Source organism: Perognathus longimembris, chromosome 19, assembly GCF_023159225.1.
Source record: "Perognathus longimembris pacificus isolate PPM17 chromosome 19, ASM2315922v1, whole genome shotgun sequence".
NCBI classification, from domain to species: Eukaryota; Metazoa; Chordata; class Mammalia; order Rodentia; family Heteromyidae; genus Perognathus; species Perognathus longimembris.
In genome coordinates this window covers 42,188,450-42,208,542 of record NC_063179.1, presented here as the reverse complement: position 1 = coordinate 42,208,542, position 20,093 = coordinate 42,188,450, and the positions used below count along the sequence as shown (strand labels likewise).

At 44.5% G+C, this 20,093-nt stretch overlaps 1 protein-coding gene across 2 annotated transcripts in view; it reads left to right on the top strand.

The window, feature by feature from the left end:
* The window catches only part of Arhgef28 (Rho guanine nucleotide exchange factor 28), a 216,730-nt gene that overhangs the window by 152,277 nt on the left and 44,360 nt on the right, over positions 1-20,093 (top strand). For both annotated transcript variants that reach the window (XM_048368428.1, XM_048368429.1), the window contains 9 exons: positions 2,735-2,857; positions 4,503-4,620; positions 7,381-7,635; positions 8,509-8,585; positions 11,940-12,118; positions 13,228-13,319; positions 14,360-14,542; positions 16,257-16,367; positions 19,211-19,311. In XM_048368428.1, the coding sequence (XP_048224385.1) occupies positions 2,735-2,857; positions 4,503-4,620; positions 7,381-7,635; positions 8,509-8,585; positions 11,940-12,118; positions 13,228-13,319; positions 14,360-14,542; positions 16,257-16,367; positions 19,211-19,311 (1,239 nt within the window). The remainder of the gene's footprint in view (positions 1-2,734; positions 2,858-4,502; positions 4,621-7,380; positions 7,636-8,508; positions 8,586-11,939; positions 12,119-13,227; positions 13,320-14,359; positions 14,543-16,256; positions 16,368-19,210; positions 19,312-20,093) is intronic.

Below are 20,093 nucleotides of genomic sequence, written 5' to 3'. Positions count from 1 at the left end.
GAGCTCAAGGAGAACAGTGCCCAGACCCTGAGTTCAAGCCCCACAACCAACAAAACAAACAAATGAACAACAACAGAACATGCTCACAGAGAGATAGTATGTTTTCAATAAGTCTAATAACTGTCATAACATTGTGGACTAGATGTGATTTTTTTCCCCCACTGGTATACCTATGAATGTATGACCAGGTACCTAAGATTTGCTTTAGTCATCCCAATCTGCAAGGTGACATAACTGGGAATTGAATACAAATCTAATTTTTGATTGAGACCGGCTATTCTGTCATATCTTGAAAGCACTGGCTGTAATGAGTCTGTCGGTCCCATGATGTCTGTCAGACATCTTCCCCGTTTGGTTGTGTCCAGGTTTCAGCATGTAGAGTGGTGATGAATATTGGTACCATGACTGTTTATTGAATGAATGGGGCACTTGTACAAAGCAACACCAAGGGTCCACTTGGACGCTGAGTTTTGCAGTTGCCCACAGGACTCAAGGAAAGGCCTGGAGATTCATCCATATTGCTCGAATATGGCTTTTCCTAGGTAGATGCTAAAGTGACATCTTCAGAAAATACTAAGTGTTGACTCAATTTCATTCTGTTATTTGAAGCAATGGAAACTGTTAGCTAGAGACTAAGTTATTGGTCTCTGCTAAAACACATATAATTGTAGTACTTGCGATGGTAGTGCTTGAGATTGAACTTCATACTTGCTAGGCAGGTGCTCTACCACTTGAGTCATGCACATGGCTTCTTTTTGCTTTAGTTATTTTTCAAATAAGCTCTCACTTTTTTGTTTTGGTTGGTTGTGGGGCTTGAACTTAGGGCCTAGGCACCGTCTCTGAGCTGTTTTGTTCAAGGCTAGTAGTAGTACTCCACCACTTTGACCACAGAGCCGCTTCCATTTTCTGGGTGGTTAATTGGAGATAAGAATCTTAGAGACTTTCCTGCCCCGGCTGGCTTGGAACTGCCATCCTCAGGTTTCCGCCTCCTGAGCGGTTAGGATGACAGGTGTAAAGTGCCCGCCTACTTAAGCTTTCCAGGTGACGTGGGTGGCAGGGTGCACTGCCATGTCAAGCTTCCTATTTGTTGAGATGGGGCCTTGAAAGCTTTTTGCCTGAACTAGTCTTGAACTTTGGTTCTCCCCATATCAGACCCTGAGTACCCATAATCACAGGCATAAGCCACATGCCCAGCTTAAAGACACATATTTTAGACAAGACACAAAATTTGTTGTTCAGTAAATACATTTACATGTTGAATTATGTGAAAGTCCATGTTGCCGATAACAGGTTTAAAACATTGTCTAGTCATGTCTAGAATTTTGAACTCGAGGCTTATACTTCCAAGGAAATGGCTCTATCACTTGAGCCACATTTCCAGCCCTTATTTATGTTAGGTTATTTTTAGGTAGATTTTATGCTTTCTCCCATTCTAGCTGTGGACCCAAATTCACCTACTATGCCCCTGTGGAGCTGGTATTACAGGAATGTACGGCTGTGCCCATGTGCGGGCCAGACAGTAGTACCACACCCCCAGCCTCGGTTGTTTTTGCTGTTTCTGAGATTGAGTTTCACCAGTACGTAATAAGTTTTGGGATAGAAGGAGTATCTGTTTTTATCTGAGCGCTCTAACTGTTCTGGCCTCAGAACTCATTTGAACACATGAAGCCAAGCTAAGTGACTGTGAAGTACTTTGCAAGACAGTCTGAATGCTGATGTCTGAATGTGTCCCCGTCAAGTTAGGAAAGTGAGTGCACTAAAAAACAAAACGCAGAGTTTTAATTTTACCAGCTGAAACCCTTGAATGTCTCTTCTCTTGATGCAGATAATCAGGGTTTTATCCTGTTTTAATTCAAAACATTGAAACCATTTTTTTTTTGCTCTTGAATTCCTTTTATAGTTAAAAAAAACTGTCTATTTCTGTCACATCTTCAGTTATTTAGTTTCTGCAAATAGAGTAGTGGCTTAAATTGAGAACAAGGTTTGGGGTGTCTGTCACAGCCAGAGACTGATGGTCTCCTCCCAAGAATCCTTGGCATTCAGAGAAAAGGACTGAAGTCTGCGCTTGTGTTCTTTGCTGGCTGTGCATAGGGCGTGTAGAAAAAGAGACAGCAGTTTAAGAATGCGTGAGAATATTTGCATAGACCCGCGTGGTCTCAGGAGGCTGATGAGGTATGGGGTGTAAGCTGACCAGCAGGAACTCGGTCTTGGTCTCGATCTCGGTGAGAAGTTGCGGATGTGACGTGAAGCTGTTTTCCACTTCAGTTACACGAGGATCTTAAGACTGTTAAAGATCAGGATTTTATGTTCCAGGTCTTAGGAGACTTGTTTCTTCAAGATTAGATTTTTACATTAATTGCTTAAAAATTATCTTTTAAAAATGGTCACATGTCACAAATCTATAATACACTATTACAGCCAGGATTCTGTTATTGATATGGCTAACATAGAGAATATATCTACTTTGAGAACTCTCTGTCTGTCCTTTTGTAGTTACCCCTATTCCCTCCCCCCACTTCCTGCTAATTCCTGGTCACCAATCTGTTTATATTTCCTATCATTTTACCCATTCCATATGACTATGTAAGTGGAATTAAGTAGTGTATAATCTTCTGAGAATTGGTATTTATTCTTCACTTGCAAAGAATGTTTTGAAACATAAGAAAACGATATGCTCTTTTCGCTGTTAACATCTGATCAAACTAACAAACCATTATTGAAATGTTATTCTCAGTTTTCAGAAGAAAATGCAAATAACATGAAGAAGATATATGGAGAATTCTGTAGCCATCACAAGGAAGCTGTTAATCTCTTTAAAGAACTCCAACAGAATAAAAAGTTTCAGAATTTTATTAAGGCAAGTATTTTTTAAAAAATTTATTGCAAAGTGGTAACCCAGCATGGGAAAATAATTCTGGTTATATCTTATTTGATTTAGACATGTTTAACATCTAGGTTCTTGGTTTTTAAGAGGAGGAGAAGGAAGTGGTAGATTTGTGGCAAACATGGAAAGTCTCTTTCTGTGTCAGTAAAACATCTTCCCCAAACCAATTCCTTTGGTATTTGGTATTTGTGAGGTCTGCCCTCCAAACTTCTGAGAATATTCACAGTTTTCTGGGAAGCTGTTTTGTACTCTGACAATCTGTAAGATCAGAAAAAAAAAAGTAAAAGCAAACACATTATACACACTACTCCTGTGTATTTGTTTCAGACTGAATTGGTTTGAAGAAAATCGAGAGTGTTAAGTAATCTTATCTTTAATAATCTCCAAACAAAATATCTTGAAAAGTCTCATATTGACATTAGCTTACTTAAATAAATTAGCAATAAATCTTTGATACCTTCAAATTTCAGTGTGTACCTCATGATGCTACAATATAATTTTATGGATATGATCAAAACGTTGGCTAGAATCTGACCAGTGTTCATATATTGTGTCTAGTGGTTCTATCTCTTAGATCTTTCTTAAATGTTTGCCCTTCTTAGGCTAGTGCTCTACCACTCGAGCCATACTCCACTTCCACCTTTTTTTTTTTTGCCAGTCCTGGGGCTTGGACTCAGGGCCTGAGCACTGTCCCTGGCTTGTTTTTGCTCAGGACTAGTACTCTACCGCTTTAGTCACAGTTCCACTTCTGGCTTTTTGTGTATGTGGTGCTGAGAAATCAAACCCAGGGCTTCATGCATGCTAGGCAAGCCCTCCACTGCTAAGCCACATTCCCAGCCCCAGGTTTTTTTGTTTTGTTTTGTTTTTAATGTTGCCATTTTATTTTATTTATTTTATTTTTTTGGCCAGTCCTAGGCCTTGGACTCAGGGCCTGAGCACTGTCCCTGGCTTCTTTTTGCTCAAGGCTAGCACTCTGTCACTTGAGCCACAGTGCCACTTCTGGCTGTTTTCTGTATATGTGGTGCTGGGGAATCGAACCCAGGGCCTCATGTATACAAGGCAAGCACTCTTGCCACTAGGCCATATCCCCAGCCCCTTTTGTTTTGTTTTTTGAGGTGAGAGTCTCATGGACTTTCCTGCCTATGCTGGCTTTGAACCATGATCCTCATTTTCTTCAATATGCATGTATGCTGAGAGGTTAAAGACTTAAGGAATGTCTTTCAAATGTCTAGAGAGAAAGTTTCCCTGATTAGAAGGAGTTTTAGGTGATTTAATGAGACATGTTGAAAAATCAATAGCAAACTATAAACTCATGTTCCAAATTAACTTTATTTTGATTATTTTTCAATAACTTTTGTTACTCATGAATGCTGACCATTTGCTCACCCATGGAGTTAGTTAGAAATGAAGCACAGGAACTTGAAATACCTTGAAATCTTGAAGCACTGAATTAATGACAAAGTATAAAGTTTCATGACAGTAAATTGCTTAAATTACTATTGATAAATTTTAAGTCAGAATAAAATTATATGTGTTTGGCTTTTGGGTTCTTATATCAATAGACAAAAAGTAAATACAAGTAGAGTGTAAGCATATAAAAATGCATGTGCTTTTTAAGCTCCGAAATAGTAATCTTTTGGCTCGACGCCGAGGAATTCCAGAATGCATCCTGCTGGTCACCCAGCGTATTACAAAATACCCTGTGTTGGTGGAGAGGATTCTGCAGTACACGAAGGGTAAGTGACAGATCCCGTGATGCCATGGGCCTCCTGTTCATTTGAGACATAGCTGAGGAATCATAAATGTTTATATAAGTTTGTGAAGAATACAGCCATCAAAGCTGATGCATAGCCGGGCGCTGGTAGCTCACACCTGTAACCCTAGCTACTCAGGAGGCTGAGATCTGAGGATCATGGTTTAAAGTCAGCCCACGCAGGAAAATGTGTGAGACTCTTATCTCCAATTAACCATCAGAAAACCCAACGTGGCTCAAAGTGGTAGAGCGCTAGCCTTGAGCTGAAGAGCTCAGGGATGGCGCCCAGGCCCTGAGTTTAAGCCCCACAACTGACCACTTCCCCCCAACAGTCACTGCATCTCCTATAAAACTAACAAAGGAGAAGAGGGAGAGAAGGGGTAGAACTGGGAAGGATGGGGAGAAAGGGTGAAAGGGTGACACGGACCAAGATGCATTGTTGTATTCATTAACTGCTTTCTTGAATGGCAACTTCTTTGTACAGCTATTTAAAGATAATTTTTTTTAAAAAAAACAGCCAAGACGTGCTAAATAGCTATCTATGTTTATGGCCTCTCATTGGTAAAGTTTTTTTTATTATGAGAAAAATGTTAAATCCTTAGAATTGGGATTCATTTAGAGAAATGATCTTTTATAATGCAATTTCTCATAGTCTGAGTTCTAGCACTTTTTTTCTTTAGCATGTTTTTAAGAGGGCATCTAAGTGAGTAGACATGCATATTTATTCTTTCCATTTTCCAGACACATTTAGAACTAAGTCTTTGCAAGAATGTAAATATCTCTTTATTATGTATATCACTTTTCTTGTTCCTTATAATTTAATATACAAGATAATATAAAAGTAGCATAAAAACAAAGCTTCATAAATTTTATTGTCAGCAAGTAAATGAAAACTTAATTGAAGGCTTTTCAGTATATATATATATATATATATATATACTCTAAAGTTTAACAATACTGAAAGGACTAAAATACGTCACATTTTGTTAGCCTACTTAAGCTGCTCCAAGCTTCCTCCCAGGCCCCCCTGCTGATAGGATAGACACCAACAATGTCTGCATGTTGCAGATGAGAGGACAAGTGTATGGCGTCTCCACGGTATTCAACATGGCGGCAGGGGCAGACCTGACATTGGTAGCGTCTCTGGGCTTCTGGGGATAAGACTCACATGTTTCTGTTATGGTAGCGCACCCTACACTCCTCTTTCCATCCCATTTACTGGGACCCTTGAGACAGTAGATCTGGAATGGATCCCCGAGTAAGCATTTCCAGCAAGCCCCCCCAGGGCTGCCACACTCTTGAGTAGGAAGACATTACAAGACAGTAATTGGTTAACAGACTGAGGCTCTCCTTGGTTTGATTACAAGTCACTCTTTCGCTATTTCTTGATTTTCTCTACTTGGTTTGCGTTGGTTATGAAACAGGTTCTCTAGAAATCAGGGCTGATTCTACTTTACCTCTGCTGGGGTGAGATAAAATGGGGAGGTGTGCTCTTTGATAGGCAGTGGAAGAGGAAGATGGGGCGTGCTGAGATTTTCTCACACCCAGATTCTGGAAGTGGTTAGCCCCTTTGGGGGACTGGTTCTCCCTCTTCTTGACTGTTCTTTGTTGAGTGCTAAGGCTCAGGGTGGAGGTTGGATTCTCTGGCAGCTTTGCTTTCCTCCTTTCCTTTTAGCATTCCAGGTCAAGGCATCTCAGTAAACATCAACCAGCTGATGGTTATCATCAAACACAGAGGATAGCTAAATTCACTTTCATCTCTGGTTTTAGGAGACTGTTCCAGAAACTCCTCCAGACTATTTTCTTAAGGTACTATAGAGATGAGAGCAAGCAGCCTGGTTTTAGAGAAGACTGAACTTGATGGTTATCTGCTTGGTTGGCAGGAGGATGGAGGGCTTGTTTGCCCTCATCTCAGTGTCTGGAAAATATTTCAGTTTCTTTCACAGGGGAAAAAAAAAGACATGCTACGTCAAAAACAATTGTAATTATGATATCAGTATATTTATATTTGTGCTACTATAGTTGTAAATATAGTTTGGGATTTTCTTTTATGGAGGGAAGGATCTAGGAAAGCAAACAAGTCTGGGGCTTATTCAAGCAACCCCACGGCCCCGTTTCTGAAGGGATGCAGTTGGTTTTTTTTGGGGGGGCCAGTCCTGGAGCTTGGACTCAGGGCCTGAGCACTGTCCCTGGCTTCTTTTTGCTCAAGGCTAGCACTCTGCCACTTGAGCCACAGCGCCACTTCTGGCCATTTTCTGTATATGTGGTGCTGGGGAATTGAACCCAGGGCTTCATATATAGGAGGCGAGTACTCTTGCCACTAGGCCATATTCCCAGTCCATGAAGGGATGCAGTTTTGACTCCATAGCTGGGTTCTGCTCAGGTAGTTGCTGCGGGAATTGCTTGGTTGTTTATACAGAAGGAAGGGGAGCCCAACTTAGTCTCAAATGCTTTCTGTAGGGAGAAAGTCATGTTCATGTCTAGAGCTCCACATAGCTTATCATGAGCTAAAGCACATTTACTAATGTAAATCTTCCACACTGGTATATTTTAGTAGTTCTTTTTAGGGTGATAGGGAGTGCAGAGTGATACCACAGTGTTTGAATTTAATCTAACATTTTTGAATGAATATTTTGCTTTTGGTCATTTGGATGCGACATCCAACTATATTTAAAGACTTAAAAAACACCTTCCTAGCACTGTGACTCATTATATTTTCTTTCTTTTTCCCTCCCTCATGCAGAAAACACCGAAGAACATAAAGACTTATGCAAGGCTCTTGGCTTAATTAAAGACATGATAGCGGCCGTGGATCTGAAGGTCAACGAATATGAGACGAATCAAAAATGGCTTGAGATCCTCAATAAAATCGAAAACAAAACATATACGAAACTCAAAAATGGCCACGTGTTTAGAAAGCAGGCCCTGATGAGTAAAGAAAGGACTCTGTTGTACGATGGCCTCGTGTACTGGAAGACAGCGACAGGGCGCTTTAAAGGTACTGGAGCTCAACCAGATCCCTTTCTCCTTCTTTGGTTCTCATTATTTGCTCAATGGAGGACACTTTTGTGAGTGCGTGATGTTTCCTGGCGAAGCGGCTAAGGGTTCTGCTCGTGGGTGGCACAGAGACGTTACGCTGGCAAGTGTGTTGTTGTATAGGAATCCTAACAGCACACACCCACACAGCAAGGGTCGGCTGCGTGCCAAGCCCGCCCCGGGCTCTCAGAGTCCATCTAGGAGAATGTAGAGACTCCAGATGTCATCGTTGTTATGAATGCGTCCCTGCTGGCCCGGGGGTCCCCACGCCCCCAGTGCTACCGCTTACTAACAGGCGTTCTTGACTCTGCTGTTCTGGAGAGGTTTATTTTGGTTCTTAAGGACTGATCAAAAGAAACTACATTCTAATCCGATTTCTTTCCTCCCCCTCCCACCTGTCCATCCCTCTACACTATGAGAACGGTATTTGCCCATTATTCCTCTCTGTTGTCTGTTCTCTTCCCACCAGCTCCCCTCCCCTGCCTACCTGCCTTGTCAAGACGTGTTTCAGCTTCCCGATATTCATTTTTAAAGTCTTTTTTAAAAGTTAAATTTATTTCAAGCACAAAACTAGGTATCTAATTAAAGCATCTGGCTGGGCGCTGGTGGTTCACGCCTGTCATCCCGGCTGCTCAGGAGGCTGAGGTCTGAGGATCGTGGTTCAAAGCCAGCCTGGGCAGGAAAGTCCGAGAGATCCTCATCTCCAGTGAACCACCACGACCCCCAAAAAGCCCCACGACCGAAACCAAAAAACAACAGAAACAAAGAAACAGTCAAAAGAGCATCTGGACTCTGTGCCATAAATACTAATAATACTTCTTTTTCCCCTTTGGAGATATCCTGGCTCTCCTGCTGACTGATGTGCTGCTCTTTTTACAAGAAAAAGACCAAAAATACATCTTTGCAGCTGTGGTAAGTTTATGAATACGCGATACATGCTTTAAAAAAAAATAGATTGAATCCTATATTTCGTTGAAAAAGGCCCGAAATTCTTAGCAAAATGAAAGAGCCACTGGCTAGAATAGGCCTTGCTGTGTGTCCTCACGATTAGTAGTGACTTCATGCGGGCTCACTAGCTAAGCCAGGTGTGGAACTCTTGAGGTGCTTTGGTTCTGGTGGTGAACAGACGCTGCCTTCGCCCCCGTGTCTACCCTCTCTCTGCCTGGTCCTCTTGAGCTTCTCTCTCGTTCCCCGCCCCCATCCTCAGCACTGTCCTCTTCCTTCAGATCTGGAGACTGAAATGTCCATCCTGGGCACTGGCTCACCCCCAGCGTGCTGCCACTGAGCAGTGTCCTCCTGATACCCCGTGCTAACCTCATTCATGACTCGTGCGATGTTCTTTTGGCTGCACAAGAGAATATCATCTAGTGTCTAAAGATTTTTTTTTTCTTGTTCCTGCTATAATGGACAACTGCTATCATCTGACAGCTAAAGTTGTTCATAAAACAATGTGCATATACTTTATAGTAGGATGATTAATCTCACTGCAGATCATAATTAGATTTAGCCTCACACGGAAAAAAAACAGTATTTTATAACATTTCCCATCTGGATAGCCCAAATGTCATAGTGAAGATGTCATCAGTTCATTGCTGGTTAATGCGTATCATGGAACACAGGTATTGTTAAAAAAAGAAAAAAACACCCAGATCCACTAAGAAACTGTGCAGGATAGTAGAACATTTTAAAATGAGGTTATTGTTCTCTGGATGTACATTAGCGGGTATCATTATTCCATCTGGGTTTGGGAAATTCAAAGCATAATGACATGCTTCTGTTTTTCTTTGGAAACAAAGAATGTCTTCCCAGGGACGGGACTGTGGAGGGGGAGAGTCTGGAGCTGCGCCTCACCACTTGCCTGTGCTTGTAGCTTAGCCTGAGAATATTCCTCCTCTTTAGTCTACTGCACAGAAATGCTGAGGTGCACACAGAGTCAAAGGCTCAGTGGTTAAGGCCCTTGTGAGCATGCCCCAGAGCCCTGGGTTCCGTTCCCCCACACCCCAAAGACGAAACACAACAAAGCTCAAAGCCTTCTTTCACAGAGCTACAGTAGAGGAAAACAAGGATCGTTACACAGTTTCCCACGTCTCAGAGCCACCTGCATTTCTTCTTTTGTAAGATTCATGAACATGTACTCATTTGTCCAGTAGTCTCTTCAGGCTGCAATCTGGCAAACTGAGAGGAATGGTTTTCTAGAGGAACAGATGGAAAGGTGAGGGCCGTTTTGTTTAACCTGGGAAATGACGAGGGCCAAACTAGAAAAGAAAATTCATATCACATATTTATGGAAGTAATGATTTTTTTCAAAGCCAAAAAAAAAACAAAAAAACAACCAGAAAGAGAAGGCATTTGAATTCTCGTTTGCTAGTCTTGGTGTGGTTTGGATGAATAATGATGCCACTTGGTCTGACAGTGCTTTAATATCACTATTATTTTATACTATTTTCTACCCTTTTATTTGCTTTTAAAGGGCTTTCCTTGGCCATTTCCCTTCCCCACAAATATTCACCAACTGGTTCAAATAATTTCCCTCTTGCTCATGTCTTAAGGAATTCAAAGCCAATCAGAGGCTACTTACCCTGTAAGCTAAGGAAGCTCAAACAGTGCATTGAAACAGGGAGAGCACTTCACATCTTGGAGAGTAGATCTCTAGTAGAATAGGGTTGTTAGTGCTATGCTCAGATGGCCTCCCTCAGTGCAGAGGGCCACACAGCTGCTTTTAGGAGAGCAAAACGGGACCACACAGACCAGTAGTCTGACCCATCATGATCAATTTTTTTCGTGTGTGTGTGTGTGTGTGTGTGTGTGTGTGCATGTTCACACACTGGTCCTGGGGCTTGAACTCAGCCTGGCCGCTGTGTAATGTGGTTTTTTTCATGCTACTCTAAGAACTATACAAGAAGTACTCCAGGTACACCCTGGCACACGATTTCAGATGTAGCACAGCTATACAATGCTGGGAAGTTCGTCCAGTCAGCACCAAGAAATCAGCAGTGCGGAATGGAATGGAATGTCCAGTCCATGGGGCAGGAAGCACCCTTGCAGTCTTCTCCACCAACAGTGGTGGAAGCCACAGACCACCCCGACATGGCTCAGCCTGCCCTCATTCTCCTGCTTACTCTTTCATCTCTAGCTTCTCAGCCCCGTGAATGTTGTCAAGCCTCCATCACTTGCACGGGGCACTGAAGGACCACAGTTATTCATGTTAGGAGAGGGGTGATTTAGCAAGGTGTGGGCACTGAAGTTTGGACTTTCTTCTTACGGATGAAGTACAAGTCAGTGTGCTTGTCAGAGGAAGATGGGGTTCACCCATCCCTGCCCCCCAGGTGCTTATCTGGTTGGTGAGAAGGAAAGATGTCTGTTGGCCCCGCTGTAGGAGCTCCCCTCTGCAGAACAATAGCCAAGTGGGCGGGAAACGCCAGGGACTCTTACATCGTCCCTCCTCTTGATTTGGGGGTTAGTGTTCTCATCTCTACATGAAACGGTGTTGCTGTAAACAGGCAAAGAAGATTCTTTTGATCCTTGATCTTTCTTGGTTTGTGTAATATTTGATAGCCCCTTTCCTATCCTGTGTCCCTGTAGAAAATGCCTACTCCCTTGACCGCAGCATTTTTAAATTTTAGTTCTTGATGTTTTCTTACCTGTCTGATTTGTCTGTCTTTTTAACAGTTGTCCTTTAAACCACCAATTCTTTCTAGGGAGGGAGGGGAAGGGGGAATAGTAATTGTGCTTGAGCTCAGGGACTCCTGTTTCCTAGGCAAGCACTCTACTGCTTGAACTCTCAGCCATTATTTCTTAGTTATTTTTAGCTATTTTCATATAAGGTCTTGTGTTTTCAGTCAGGTCTAGCTTGTGGCTGAAATTCTCCTTGTTAGGCCTCTTGCATGGTTGAAGTGACAGGTGCACAACACTGTACCCAACTCTTCTTGTGTGAGATGGGGGTCTCCATACCTGGGCTTCCCTCAAACTAGGATCTTCCAAATCTTTGCCTTTAAAGTCCCCGGTATTATAGGTGTGAGCCACTGCTCCCAGCTCCTGAAGCCACCAGTTCGTGAGGACAAACATCCCCCAAGTCCTTTTCTTTCCATCCTCTCTTCTCCATACTATCTCCCTTGGAAAACTTACCAGCGCGGTAGCTCTTTTGAAAAGATCAAGAGCGAGATGAAGGCTTCCTTATTCCTGTTGCTTCCTGGGCCTATGTCTTGGGGGTGGCTGTCACTTTAGAGAAGGTGCAGTGTCACTGGCATCACCTCCTTTTCCCTGCAGGACCAAAAGCCCTCCGTCATTTCCCTTCAGAAGCTTATTGCGAGAGAAGTCGCGAATGAGGAGAGAGGGATGTTTCTGATCAGCGCTTCCTCGGCTGGTCCGGAGATGTACGAAATCCACACCAATTCCAAGGAGGAACGAAATAACTGGATGAGGCAGATCCAGCAGGCAGTGGAAAGGTAACATTTCTTTCTGGCCGGAATCTATGGAATGGACGTGCTCATTTGGGGGAACAAATAGTCTAACCATGTCTCCCCTGCCCCTGCTCTGCCCCCGCCGGTCAGACCAGCTCACCCGCAGCCCTGCCTTCCACTCAGCTCCCTGCTTGAGGCTCACACCCTTCCCTTCCCTCTGCCCGTGCGCTTGGGTGCAGCCCCTGCCTCATCTGCTTCTTGAAGACCTCTTCAGTCCCAGAGGACTCTGCCTTGCCTGACATGCCATAGCGATCTCCGCTCTCTATGGCATGTATCTTGGGCTGGTCGTATGCTGTCTTCTTACATGTATACATGTGTACGTGGGTCGATCTTGTTAGACTGGAAGCCCCTTGAGGGCAGACTCCTCATGTCCTGTATATATATATCCCTTGGTGCCTAGAACTGGGGAATCACTCAATAAATGGTTTCAGATTGGTGGAACTAAGTGCTCTAAGTCATTGAAGTCTTTATGACTTGTGTAAGGATGGGTGTTCTCTTTTTAAATCAATGAGGGTATGAAAGTGGGAGTTGTCATTCTTTGTGGTGATCTGAAGGGTTGGAGCTTGCTATTTTACAAATTTCTCTGTGTGCTCTGTATCCCTCCTGATAGGGTGCATAGTTCTGTCCTTTCAACCCCATTCCTCTCCCTGCATGAAGAATAGAAGTGTCTGAGCTGATGTAATGGTGTTCACTTGCAATTCCAGCACGCAGGAGGCTGGAAAGCTCACGGCTACTCTGGGAAATGTAGCTATAGACTTGGTCTTAAGACGAAACAAATAAAAAACAAAAGAAGTACTCAAATGGCATAAAAACCAAAATTTATTTTAACTGTAATGAGTGTTCCTGCGTGGTGGGGGAGGGTTTGGACTCTGAGATGTCCTGTGTTTCTGACTTTGAGAGCCGTGTTAGATTGCGCAAGGTCCTTTAAACGCTCAAAAGAAAACCTTGGCAAAGGTGCACGCAGAATTTTCTATATGCTGACATTTTTTTGCCTCTATGAATAATTCTGCTGCCAAGTTCCCATGTTTCTCTAATGTGCCCAAAGACGCTTGGATTTAGTTTTAGGCGTATGTCTTGACTGTTGTCTTTTAAAGCTGTCCAGAGGAAGAAGGGGGACGGACGAGTGAATCGGACGAAGACAGACGGAAAGCGGAAGCCAGGCTGGCCAAAATTCAACAATGCCAAGGTGAGCGGCGGGCTCTCCTGGGTGTGATGGACTCTCAGCTGTCACAGTGGGAAGTTACTAATCGTATCTACCTGAAGCGTGGTCTGGCCGTCCCTGACAACAGATAGGGGTCACTGATGGACTGTGTATACACCCACACCAGTACCCACGCACACCACAGATAGGAGACCGTGATGGCGGGCAGTGTGGCGCAGAGGAGCGCTGGATTTGCTGCCTGATGGTGTAATCTTAGGTCTCGGCACCGTCCTGTCATAGTTGTAAGACTGGATGAGGAGGCCAAGAGGAGAGGCTGCGTGCAAAAGCAAGGCTGTGAAGGAAGGAAATGAGACGTCTGCACGGACTCTCAGCTCTGGCCTGCTGTGAGGACACTTGAAGTGGTCGTTAAGGGTGCCTGGGCTCCCTGCTCAACCAACTGTTGCAGATTCTGTGTGGTTGGGGTGTAGACATGGATAGTTAAAGTTCCTTCTCCACAGAGGGGTAGGTGCAGAGGACCAAGGACCCCTGGGTCAGATGATAGTCAAGGTTTCTGAGCTTTGAAATCAGAGGAAAAGGAGGTCTGCAAAGATGGTCTAAGGAACTGGATGTTTAGAAGCAGAAACATAAACTTGTGTTTGGTTTGACCCAGACTGGCCGAAGCCCGAGGCAGCCCAGCCTCGGCGTTGTTTGCCCTGTGGGCATTCACTCATCCTGGGTTAGGGTTGCCTCAATTTTCATTCCTGAGCTGGGTGTTTAGTCTTAATAGGAAACAGCCTGTGCAAACAAAGAATGGCTTTGCGAGGTTTTTCTGGAATTAGGGACATGGCAAAGGAAATGAGCAGTTGTGGGGTGCAGAGGAAGTTGTGAAACCTCTGGCTGGAGGCCACCGTCACTAAATGGAGGAGTCAGGACTTGAACTAGAGTCCGTCCTACCCAGCAATGCGTGCCTTATCAGGTGCATCAGACTGCTTGCTAAGTAGCAACGTCTGTCTCTCATCACTTAGACGGCTTATTAATGGTGCTGTCCATGTGAGTGGTAACCTTCTGTGGTTCTTATTTTGTAGAAATACTCAGTAACCAAGACCAACAAATCTGCACGTACCTGGAGGAGAAGCTGCACATCTACGCGGAACTGGGGGAGCTGAGTGGCTACAAAGATGTCCACCTGGAGCCACACCTCCTCATTAAGCCTGACCCCGGAGAACCTCCCCAGGCAGCCTCCTTGCTGGCAGCAGCTCTGAAAGAAGGTACGCTGTGTCCTTGTTTCGGGAAAGGAGTTGGCTTATTGCGTATGTACCATGTGCCACTGCGGTCCCCCGTGCTGAGATTACAGCGCAGCAAGACAGAGGGGACGGGTGACAATGTTGGAAGGGCTGACACCGGTCGAGATCTATTGTAGTTGTAAACAGCTTTGTGAAATAGCAACTCCTTCCTATGACTACTTAAAGAGAATGATAATAATAGGTTACAAACCTATTATTATGTGACTGGTGTAGAACTTATTCTAGAGACACGGAGATGGAAAGAAAAGAAACACGTCATGCTGTATCAAGGGCTATCCAGAAAAATAGGCAGAATAAGGAGGCTGGAGAGTGAGCGGCCGGGTGGTTCTACTTGAGATACGGAAGCCAGGGAAGGCTTCCTTGATTGGATCGTTTGTCACGAGACATGCAAGAGTCTTCCAGGTGGGGGAGTAGCCCGGGCAGAGGCGCCGAGGGAGACGAGTACCAGGCTTGTTTAGGAATGACGGACGGTGCAGATAACGCAAAGACTGGGCGTGGATGGGAAATTCGGTCGGGAAGGAAGCTGAAGCCACTGGCTGAAAATGAGCATGGGCGACTTAGCCCAAGCTGTCACTTAGGCCAGGTTGTGCCCGCATTGGCTTTGATTCCTTTGGCGTGTCACGGGATAGAGGTGTCAGGGATCAGCTGCGGATCAGCTGTTAAAGAGAACCAGGGCAGCGGAAGAGCTGGGTCCATCCATACCCAGACTGCAGCTAGGAGCGTAAGCCAGCCTTTTCCTCTCGGCGGTGTGTGGGTGCAGGGATGGAACCCAGATCCTTGCATGTGGTAGGCCAGGCCCCTGCCCCGCCACAGGAGACTTCTCAGGGTCAGGGATCACGGTCTGCAAAGAAGACAGTTGAGTAAACTCCCTGAGTGGGTCCTCCCCTTTTCTCTTCTGGGACTCTATTATGAAAGGCAAACGGGGGAAATACACTTTGCAAGAATAGCTCGTGTTTCTGAATAACAGGCTTAAAAAACCCTGATGCCTGATATTGAATATATAATATACTAATGAAATTACAGTTAGTTTCTCAACTCACTGACTTTCTGAAAGTTGCATTTGTGATTATTCTATACAACTGTTTTTCACTGTATGTGTGTGTGCACATGTGTGTGTGTTTGCTATTACTGGGGCTTGTACTCAGGGCGGTCCATTAGCTTTTTCACTTAAAGCTCTACCATTGAGCCACAGTTCCACTTCTGGCTTTTTTTTTGCTGGCTAATGGGAGAAAAGACTCTCTTGGATTTGTCTGCCTAGGCTGGCTTTGAACTGAGATCCTCAGCTCTCAGCCTCTTGAGTAGCTAGGATTTTAGGCATTAGCTACTGGTGCCTGGTGAGTTTTGACTTTTGAGTTTATTCTCTAGATTGTGGGTCATGCAAACTTTTTTTCTGTAAAGGAATAGATTGAAAATATTTTAGGCTTTGCAGGTCACATTACCTCTGGCGTGTGTGTGTGTGTGTGTGTGTGTGTGCATGTGTGTGCACGTGCATGCACGTGTGCTTGTGTGTTTGTGTTAGCAGCCTTAAAAAAAAATAAGAACATCTGTTCAAGTCCTGGGTTCTGTAGAACAAGCCCAGGGCAAGTGCAGTTTGCCAGCTCCGGGTCTAGATTAAACGCCGTGTGTATTTGGGGTTTCTGTTTGTTTTTCTTTTCCATCGTTCGTTGCTGCATCTCAGCCGAGAGTCTGCAGGTTGCTGTGAAGGCCTCACAGGGTGACGGGACTCAGCCCTCGGAGGAAGCCTGCGGAGAACCTGCCTCTCAAGACGTTCCCAGCCGGCCCCTGGCTCGTAAGTGAACACGCAGGCCTCGCTCCTAGCTCCTGCTCCTGGCTCCTGCTCCGAGCTCCGCTCCGCCCGGCCGGCAGCCCGCACTGGTCATGAAACCGGAAAGCAGGCACTCTCCCTATTTGGAAGGGACTTAATTTTTAATAAATGAAAAGGCCTTATATTAATTATGCTAGCCATAAATAAATACCAAATACATGGATTAGTGGTACTGGAGTTCCAAGGACAAGAATTTAAAGATTGGCTGTTGTGTCACACAGTTTTGTTTCCCAGAAAACCAGTGCGTTTCCCTCAAATCATACCTGCCTCAGTTCTCTCTCTCTCCCTCTCTCTCTCTCCCTCTGTCTCTCCCTCCCTCCCTTCTCTCTCCCTCCCTCTCTCTCTCTCTCTTTGATACACACATGCATATACACAAACACACACGAAAGCAGAATTCCCAAAAGATTCCTTTAGATAATATTAGATAATTTCGTTCAGAAATTATTTATTAAAACACCATTCCAGTTGTTTGCTTTCTTTCTTTTTTTTTTTGAAACAGGGTGTTATATAGCTTAGCCTGGCCTTGAACTCACAGACCCTCCTTCCCCATCTTCCCTGGTGCTGGGTTTACAGGAGTGTGCAGCTGTCATTATATTTTAAGTACAGAAAAGTAGAATCTAAAGAATTGGTTTAGGTAATATGTGTGTGTAATATGTGTAATTTTAAGTCAAATCATGTAAAGGACACTAACATAAGGGCTTAAGGAATATATGTTTCATTATGTGTAGGTGGAAAGATATTACTTCCAAAAGCAATTATATACAATGTGATTAGAATATCTTTAATAGCTAGAGATTGGAGGCTCAATTGCTTTGCGGTGTCATTGACAGCATCCCTTGGTTAAGTAAGATACATAAAAGGCAGTATCGCTTTTTAATTCTATACATTTTTTTTATAGGCACCAATCATTATTCTCCCCTCTTGAGCTCTGCTAGATCTAATCCTGGGCTTCTATTTTTGGCATGTGCACATATGTTTTTCATTTTAACACAGCCCAGATTCATCAGGGGAGTTGTACTGCCCTGGGTGATTTCCTTTTAAAAGAAGAACCTCATTATGCCATTGAGGAAGTTCCGTCTAAAAATACATGTAGGGATCTGCTGCGTTCTGCCTTCCCCTGGGGACAGCTGGAGAGACTGCGTTGCTCTGCAGCTGCTCGGATTGGGAGCCCGGGCCTTCATTCCCTCAGGCCGGCCCGTCAAGAGTCCCCCGCCTGCCTCCCTAGCTCGCGTGACTTGGGATCCGATGGCAGTCTGACCATCAGCTGACAGGGTCTCTTCCTTCTGTGCTGGATTAGAGCACGGCGTTATTAGAATTTGACCCTCTATAAAGTTAATAATAAAGGGTTATCCCTAAAGGAAGACCCACAACTGAATGGGTCAGTTCTCAATGACTGACTTCGAGGACCGGGTCCTTCCATAGCCCACTCGTGTCAGTGTGAGGGTCAGAGGCCAAGCGGCTCCCTCGGAGTTGAGTTCTCCTTAGACTTGATGAAGTGGCTGGTGGTCGGCCACTGCCGGCCTGCTCCGCGCACTGGGCATCCCCTTGCCATCGTGAAATTGAATCTGCCGAGCAGGAACCAGCTCTCGGCCTCAGTCTCCTGCCTCTGTCTGGCTCGGCACAGGCTGCTTTCCATGGCTAATCAACCCGCTCTCTCTGAGGGAGTGTGGAGAAAAAGAGAGGTGGGTTCATTCCTTGGATATCCCTTCGACATCTCTCTTTAAAGAGCTAGAGTGGTCCCCAATAATGGAGCCATTCTTCCAGTGACAGAAAAGTCAATACAGATTGTCCCTTCCCTATCAGGGAATAAATGTTGTCCTGCTTGGACACAATATCATGTAAAGTAGTTAAACGAAGAGGAAAGGCACTACTATCTTGGTTAGAAATAAAGTTCCAAGGTGATGCCAAATTAAAGAAAATATGAAAACAGTATCACAGAGCAAGTATCTTTTTCACTGGAGTCCTGGTTAGACATTGTTCCATTGTGTAGAAGGGCTTGGAAAGTCTAGCGCAAGGTAAGCATAACTGAAAATGGAGTCAAGTTCCCATGGGTAAAGAAATCAAATCTTGCCAATAGAGAATTAATATGAAGAGAAATGTGTAATTGTTACTTTAAAACATTTCTGGGCTAGTTTTAGTGTTTTCATAGACTCAGCATACAGTATTTACAATGTTTGTGAATTTAAAGCCTGAGAAGTGTGAGAGAAAAAAGAAACCAAACGAACCCCACCATTTGGAAAGCACAGGACGCTGCGCTAGAGTCTCAGTCTGTGTGACCATGAAACCATAAAGTGCGAGTCCCTTGCAGCCCTGGTGAAAGACGCCTGCCCCGCTTGCCTTTGGACCTTTCATCTCAACCTTGTTTATCGGCCGCCACTCCTACGCTGGCCTCCACGGAGCCTTTTACAGACCCGGGTCTGCCAGGAGACCTTGCTCTTGGTTCAACCACACCTGTTTTAAATTTCACCTTCCCCAGGAGGGGTTCCTATTCAGGGACTGTGAGGGATAGCCTCTACCCCTTCCATACCAGAAACAGCACGGTGACACAGCTGTGCGAGCAACGAGCAACCATAAAAAGATGAATGGTTCACAGTGCTGCTTGTGGTTGAGTATCTTATTAGCATGTAAGTTCCATATGGGCAGGGACCCGGGCTTCGCTTTAGGGCCTCCTTTGGAACATTCACAACGTATATTGTGCGATGATTCTTCTTTAAGTGTGCGTCGTTAGCCGTGTAAGAGGAACTGGGTCAGCTGGCTGGTGTTTGATGCTCTCCTTTCTGTTTCTGTCCTCAATGGCGTGCATCCAGCGCTGGTCCCAGGAGGGATGGAAGAAAGCAGCTGTTGGGATCCGGATCCCGGGATCCAGGGCGTGGTGATGGACTTGGCGCTCTCAGGTGCAGGGGAGAAGGTAAACAGCACCAGTTGCCTTTTCCGTGTTACAAAATATCCCTGCCCCACCAGGAAGTACTTTGCCGAATTGTTCTCGATTGGTTTAAACACTCATATTTACAATTCCTAATTCATTTCTCCTCTACATGTTCTTATTCTTCCTATATCATATGTGTGTGGGTATTGAAACGTTATTAAGCAGACAAAAAAAAAAAAAGGAGGTTGAAAACTCTCACGTGTGCATGTGTGCCCTCTGACCCCCGGGCTTCCCTTCTGCGTCTGGAAGCGGCTGCTGGAGAAGTTGGCTGTGGGCTTCCGGGTCCTATGCCACCAGATGGGGCAAATGGAGCTGAAATAATGTCTACTCTGAGATTATCTTGCTGCTTTTGTCTTCCTTGACCTTCTCGTCACTCTTCCAACTGTCTTCCCGACACTACCCACATCCCACTGACTTCTTGGCAGACCTCAAATTCATACAGACAAGCTTTACTTACGGCCAGGTGGCTCTGATGCTCTTGCTTGTTTGACTTGCTGTAGACGTAGAAGATCTGTTATGTGTACTGCCTCGAACAGAGAAACCAAGTCTGCATTTAAAAGAAAAAATCAGAGACGCCAGCTGTGATTTAATGTTCATTTTAAGGTTTCGTAGGCCCAAATGAACATGATAGGAACATCATCTCTTATTTACTTATTCTGATTGGAAGCATGCTCATGTATTTGCCTTAAAATGTTCCTTCTCATCCTTTTGAGCAAAGATGGCAGCTTTATGTGCTGAAGTGAGTAGCTCTCATGCAATTGGAG